The 7,637-nt window shown below is 43.1% G+C and overlaps 1 protein-coding gene across 1 annotated transcript; it reads left to right on the top strand.

Moving 5' to 3' along the window:
- Positions 1-2,590: 2,590 nt before the first annotated feature.
- On the top strand, positions 2,591-5,550 carry NKX2-1 (NK2 homeobox 1). Its single transcript, XM_073350691.1, has 2 exons — positions 2,591-2,957; positions 4,179-5,550. Exons 1-2 carry the CDS (start codon positions 2,591-2,593, stop codon positions 4,847-4,849), a joined length of 1,038 nt encoding a protein of 345 aa, XP_073206792.1. The 3' UTR covers positions 4,850-5,550.
- Positions 5,551-7,637: the final 2,087 nt, after the last annotated feature.

Here is a 7,637-nt window from a genome sequence, read left to right as displayed (position 1 = left end):
ATATTTGGAGGCCATTTGATATGCATTCGTTAGAACAGGGGGACAAATAAGAATGATTAACCACAAAAGTTTTGAAAAGGAAATAATTTCAACACATTAAAAAGGCACATCTGCACAAAGACCCACTACTCTAGTGTATGTGCAGAATTATCGTCAAATAGGAAGCCCGCGCTATATTAAACGGGCAATTAGACATTACTCAGAAAGATACAGGTTCCAGTGATATTTCGTAGGAAAGGCAAAATACGGAGGATTTTTAGACGTGTCATATGCATAGCTAATATCCTGAATAGAAAACATCCCTTTTCCCTACCACCAACAATAACTTTTTGCAATAATTAAACTGAGATTAATAATTGAGTGGTTTTGGAATTAGGTATAATGTAATGTAAACTCCTTTCAAAAATATATTTTTCTTGCCTGTTTGTGCTGCAGAATTTGTATTTTTCCATATACTTTTATGTCCTGTTCCTTTGCTAACGTAATAAAATACGCACGAGATTTATGTGGAAAATCCGCAAAAAAGCTTCGAATTTTAACCGAATATTCTCATCAACGAAAGCACTGAAATAAATGTGTAAAAAAATGACAGATTAAAGCAATTATCCCTTGGCAAAGGCAATGAAGGAAATGTTCCAACTAATTAGAAAGACGAGCGAAAGACAAGAAAACAGGACGTCTCCAAAGCAGACCCATTTCTAACCAAAAGTTGTCCTTCCCTGATTAAGATGTGCTATAGGCGACACAACAGACTCACAACAAACCCCCTTTTCGGTATTAAGGCTGGAGATAACCTGGTGCCTAAAGAGGCAGTTGAACTGATTCAGAGGAACTGAGGGCCTGATTGAAAAAAAGTTCCACCGATTATATTTGTGTGGAAAAGCTCACGTCTTGCAGAGCTCTAAAGTATAATCAAGGCGCAGGCTTATACTTGAAGGGTGTTAATTCTCATACGGGAACCTACTTTCTCCTAAACCGTTTCTTGCCTACTGAATGAGAGCCTCCCAATTGAAGTAAAATGATCCTTATGTCTAATATCAAGCACAGTCACAAAGCGACTGGCCATTTATGCTGCCACTTTAGACAAAGATATTTAGTTATTCCCGGGTAGCAAGTGCACTTTTGCATTTTTAAGCAGGAACAAGCAGAGTACAAACATATTTACAAGTGCAATTATTAAATAGTTATTTGATGCTTTATAGTCACTAGGTTAACTGCACCTTTTGCTGCAATTTTCTTAATATTCAGATAATCCCTTTATTAAATTAGTTCCCAATCCTTTGAGCCAGTACGTTAAAATCCATAGAAGGTTTTTCGTTGCCTTCAGGAGAGACACTGATATGTGTGATTTGTAGTTACTGTAAAAGTTGGAAGATTCCTTCAAAGTCTTGGCAATAATCTGAGTCACATTAACTATTAGAGATATATATGTATTAATATGAATGGACTCTACATTTACTTAAAACTCGACTGGGCAAAATATCACAAAATTCAGGGAACCAAACCTTCATTGGCAGGATGATGGACCAGATGACCAAATAGGTCTTTTCCATCCCTAACTTCCTTGATTCATAAATAACCTTAGAAACCATCTTTAGCGGTGCCATAGGAAGCCTCTGACACTGCTCCTACTAGAAAATGACAAATGACATTTTGTTTTAAGATATTTTTCAACAATCTATCACCTATTATTACTTTACATATTTGCAAGCAAGCTTCCATCTCTCTTCAAAGTAAAAGCTAGGCAAAACGATCTGATGATTTAATGTACAGGAACCAGACGCTGACTGTGGCGTTGCATTTGAAGACTTATTATGATATATGCTATAGAGAAACCTCCTCCGCAACGTTGTTAAAATGTAGGTGCTGTTCACTGCTTTTCTACCAGACAATCTTTTGGGCATCTCTAGGACCCTTGGTATTGTGCAATGCCCAGTGTTGGAAACGGTGCCTCATATATGAACGTTAGCTCCTCAAACTATTCTAGGAGAGATTTCTCCCTTCAATGTTTCTTTAAACTCGAACTTAGTGGGGAAGGGGGGGGGGAGCGAGGGGAAATAAATCCCTTTGTTCCATAATGTTAAACTCTCTCTAGCCATCCCTCACAAAGGCTGAGGCTATAATGTTAGGCGTCGGAATAGAATTGCAAATCATTTTTCTTTAACTCAGCAAATTTGTCTTTACAAATCACATGAAATTCCCCACCCATAATGCTGCCACCCCAGAAGAATAAAATAAAATTACTTGTGCTCACGGGGTCTTTCAAAAAATACATAAAAAATCCTGACAAGTAAAACTTAAAGGTGTTTACCTTGTCATCAGCATGTAAGCTAATTATCTTGGGCAAGATGTAGGCTTCTATTGTCTTGTTGCTTTAGTGCCTATGCCCCGCCTCTGGTGGCAGCCTAAAACCTGGCGTCTGGCTAAAACAAACGAAAGGCAGCCCTGAGCCTCCACTCAATCCAATTAAGGCGGACTTCGTCCACTCGGTTACGTGTACATCCAACAAGATCGGCGTTAAGGCAACACCAGAATATTTGGCAAAAAAGATTGGCCTCCCCTTCCCCCTTTTTTTTCCAGCCGCCGAATCATGTCGATGAGCCCAAAGCATACGACTCCTTTCTCAGTGTCTGACATCTTGAGTCCTTTGGAGGAAAGCTACAAGAAAGTGGGCATGGAGGGTAGCAACTTGGGGGCTCCCTTGGCAGCCTACAGGCAGTCTCAGGTTTCTCAGCCAGCAATGCAGCAGCACCCCATGGGCCACAACGGGACAGTGACTGCTGCCTACCATATGACAGCGGCAGGCGTCCCCCAACTCTCCCATACCACTATGGGGGGCTACTGCAACGGCAACCTAGGCAACATGGGCGAGCTTCCACCTTACCAGGAGACCATGCGGAACAGTGCTTCAGCCACAGGATGGTACGGGGCCAACCCGGACCCCCGTTTCTCTACAAGTAAGTGAGCCTCGTAGCCAGTGGGGAAAACTTTACGCATAGCTCTGGGAAGAAGCCTTTCCAATGAGCGACTTGGAGAAACCATGTCGGTTGCGGTACAGTGCGGGTTTTGGAGCGGGGTGGGGGTGGGGGCGAAAGACAAGGGGGGAAAGTGGCTTGAAGTCGAAACCAGGTCAGCTCAAAGAGCTGGATCGCGGCAGGGCTGTCTAGGATTGATAACGATCGGTATGTTTTTCCCCCGGCTTCCCAGGCTCCTGTCTTGTTTTAGCTTTTTCTCGGTATCCCCTGTCTCTCGCTTTCCATTTCACCCCCGGCTTGTGGGTTGCTTCGCTGAGACGGAAGGTGTTGTCTGGTCCCAGTGACCCAGCGCTCCATTGCCGAGGGAGAACCGATGGGGAAAATGCCCCACGATGGGAGCGATTTCACTGTAGGCGAGGAAACATTTGGGTGGCTGTGTCCTGGGGGTGGGGGTCCCTCTCCCCAACCCTCCTGCAATAAACAACCGTGCAGATAAGGGCGACAGAGAACGGAAACGCGGCAAACATTGTCATCAGGGCAAGGGACTCGTTTAAATAGATTCAGACACCTTCCAACCTAAATTCAGAATAATTCGCAACTAAATGGGCACATCAAGCTACTTATTGACCTGTCGTGTCTCAGCCCCCCACATGCCTGCTTAACACAGAAGGTGGTGGAAGGGGGAACTCACGTGTATTCCTTTAATACGGCTATACGGAGCGAGATGTTTCCTTCTTTTGGAGAGTGGTTTGAAAGGGGTGTGAGACCCGTTTAAAGATGGAAACTTGCACTAGCTACTGTATGTTCCTAGCACTGCTTTTGTTTCGTTCTCTTCGCTATGTTCCAGCTCTCGGATAGTCCGTGTTTGCACATACTCAGTTATTGGTGAAGGTTTTGCTCCGTATGACCCCTAAGTGTTTGGAATAGCACGGGGGGAGGGGAGGGAGAAGCGTAAATCGTTATCAAACTGTTTCCCCGCTAGTGACATAGCGTGCGGCGGTCTACAGCCCTGCCTGGCTCGGTGCTGGGCTACTACCGGTGCAACCGGCTTAGGTGGGTTGGAATAGATTTTGACTGGGAAGGTGATTATTAATCGGGGAGAGGATCTTGGCTTTGGGGTCAATAGTCGAGAAGCGTGTCTCGCCCAGGCAGTCCCGTGCCGCTAACCGTGTCCTTTAAAATGTGTGATCTTCTTGATTTTAGTATCCCGCTTTATGGGGCCGTCTTCTGGAATGAACATGGGCGGCATGGGGAGCTTGAGCTCGCTGGGAGACGTTAGCAAGAGCATGGCACCTCTCCAGAGCACTCCACGCAGGAAACGCAGGGTCCTTTTCTCCCAGGCCCAGGTTTACGAGCTGGAGAGACGTTTCAAGCAGCAGAAATACCTCTCGGCTCCGGAGAGAGAGCATTTAGCCAGCATGATCCACCTCACCCCGACTCAGGTCAAAATCTGGTTTCAGAACCACCGCTACAAGATGAAACGCCAGGCCAAAGACAAAGCCGCGCAGCAGCAGATGCAACAGGACAACGGCTCTTGCCCACAGCAGCAGTCTCCCAGGAGGGTGGCGGTGCCCGTGCTTGTAAAGGACGGCAAGCCCTGCCAAGCCGGCTCCAACACACCGACGGCAGCTCTCCAGGCCCATCAGCAGCAGGCAGCGGCAGCAATCACAGTGGCTACCAATGGCAACGGCCTTGGACAGCATCAGAACCACCAGCCAAACAGTGCAGGGCAGTCTCCAGACCTGGGACAGCACTCAGCCAGCCCGTCGTCTCTCCAGAGCCAGGTCTCCAGTTTGTCCCACTTAAACTCTTCTAGTTCTGACTATGGCACCGCCATGTCTTGCTCTACCTTGCTCTACGGTAGGACCTGGTGAAAGGATTTTTTTTTTTTTTTTAAAGAAAGCTCTGATGCGCCCAGTCACACAAATCTCTGTCCTGGTCAAACTATTTTTTTTATTTTTATTTTTTAACGAGCGGTTCTTTGAGGAACCCCTAACAGAGAGAGATAGAGAGTGACTTTTAGGTTGTTAAATGAGTATTTAATAAAAAAATAAATAAATCATGGAGCAGTTGCAGGATGGAGCCCATGAGTGGTCATGGTCTGAAGGCTTGGATTTCAAATGTACACTTTGCCAGCGAATAGACCTTGCATGTAAATATAGAGATTTTCGGAGGGGAGGGGAAGGCTTCCGCCCCCCCTCCCCCACAAAAACATTAGTGTCACCCAGAGAAAAGGAAAGGCCCCCTTTCTACTCCCCCAGCCCAGCCGCCAGGGCTCGCGGATGGAGATATTGATTCGTCACAGCTTGGCATTTTTTTCTTCCCTTACTTTTGATGTGAACCTGTAGCTGTATAATGCTGTCAAAAGTTGGACTAAACCCATAGTTTTTAGTAACCTGTATATTTTGTTGTAAAGAAAAAAAATACAATCAACCAAATCAAACCAAAACACACACCCGACCTTTTTTATGGACATTGAACGATCCGTGTAAATCCTTTGGCAGTTTGTTATTTCCGCACATATCCTCTTTCTGTTGTAAACTTATGTAGATATTTGGCTTAAATATAGTTCCTAAGAAGCTTCTAATAAATTATACACATTACAAATATTCTTTTTATTATTATTATTATTATTATTTCCCTTTGCTTTCCCCCGTAGGTCTCTCTCCCCACACCCGAAAACAAATGGGGAAGCTAATAAACACTGACACTAAAAGCAAAAAGGCCCAAACCTTGCTTCCATTGAAGTAAATGGGGAGTTCGGCCCATTGGTTTCAATGGGAAGCAGGATCAGGCCCACGGTCTGGAGAAGTGATAAGCAAATATACGTGATAACTATATTCCTGCTTTATCTAATGAAGGAATCGAGTCCGAATTGATTAGCCAGATATCAGGGTAGGGAGCCCACAGCAGATAGTTATTCACAGAGAAAGGAAAGTATTCCAGAAGTAGTCACTGAAATTCCAAAAGGCATTTAGGAGAAGTTAAATGTCTGAGGGTATTAGAAACAAACTAATGAGGAACCCACTGACAGGCTAGCAAATGCAACCGTTTTAAGGCGTGTCCAGTTTTAATAACTTGTACAAAGATCATTTCTACCAGGTTTTATTATGTACTTGTATTTTAAGGAAAGTACAGTCACCTTATTTATAATCAAAATAAAATGATAGTTTATTGTGTCCGGCGTGTAGTTTGAATTAACTTTCTTTATAAAAATGTATTTAATTATATAAACACACAGGCGCAAACGCATCACTTCAGTTTGTCCTGCAGCTTTCATTCTTACAAAACAGGCAGGGGAACTACTTTGCTGCGGACGCATTTCGTTTTAACGCAGATTGCTTCTGCTTTGGGGACTGGACTAGGCTGTAAAGAAACAGGTGAAGAGGGGAGGTATGTGTGTAGCTGAGAAACAAACGTGCATGTGTTAGTGATGTACACACTATAGGGATTCAAGAGAGGTACGTGTTAACTTCGGTGTAAATAGACAAAGTAGATATTGTGAAATAGTTTTAACTGGACAATCAACAAACACATTCAATTCACAAGCTTTCTGGCCCAACATGATCCCTTTTGTGAGTGTAATTGAAAATCCAAAGTGCCCAGTGTTAACCTATCCCATCAAGGACCCCAGACCCTAATTTCCTCCAAATCCACTGCTTAGCTGTAATTTTCCCTCCGATTTTTAAATTAAAACGCTGAAATACATCTCACAATTCAAAGATCTCTGAAATCCTGAAGAATCACGAACCCAGTGCCTGTTATTTGAGAGGGAGCGAGAAAGGAGTTAGCGAGAAAGAGAGTGGAAACAAACAAACAAATCTACAGTTTTTGTAGCAGCGCCGGAGGGCTTTATCATCTTAGTTACCCTAGTGTTACTCAGGGAGCTTGGATAAGAAAAAGGAAATAGAGTAAAAAGATTATCTGATCTTTCTGTTAAACTGGAGGACATCACGTGTGTCAGCGGGAATATCAAGCCCCTCCATTTGTATAGTATTCCGTAGGTTGATAGAGGAAGATTATCAAATGGGATAGAACATATTTTAACGTTACTTTTTTCTCTATTAAGAATATTTATTTCAAATTTATAACTATAGGTCAAAGCTAGCATTCAGAGAGCCCAAACAGAGTGTTCGGTGCTGTCATTTAAAATAGAACTCCACGGGGAAAATTGGTTGGAATTTCTTTGAAGTGTTAAACTTCTGTTCTTAGGTCCTGGTCCAAGGGAGAGACCTGTGCTTGTTTAATGCTATACATTTTTAGTAGGTCTAGTTCCTCTCTCCCAATTTTAAGATACACACGAAAGGTGTGAAATGCTATGCTTAAATCGACAGTTTCCCTTTCTTGGGATTTATTTTAGAATCCTTCCAAAAACTGGTAATTTTCAAACTCGAGGGGAACTAGGAATAATTGGAAAATCCGAGAACTATTTTCATGGAACGGAGAAATAAAGTTGGCATGTTTAGTGTGGAACCAGCTAGCGACTTAACATAATAGACTTTGGGCAATAAATGAATTTTATTGTATCTAGACAACCTCATAAACACATATTTGGTGGTGGGTGTAATTACTGTAATGGATTATTATGTACACTGGCTTATCTTTCTTAAACTAAATTTAGTTTCGATTAAATAAACTCGTTTCCACTTTGTCTGATGTCGG

Source organism: Lepidochelys kempii, chromosome 6, assembly GCF_965140265.1.
Source record: "Lepidochelys kempii isolate rLepKem1 chromosome 6, rLepKem1.hap2, whole genome shotgun sequence".
NCBI lineage: Eukaryota > Metazoa > Chordata > Testudines > Cheloniidae > Lepidochelys > Lepidochelys kempii.
This window is presented reverse-complemented; position numbering and strand designations above follow the sequence as displayed.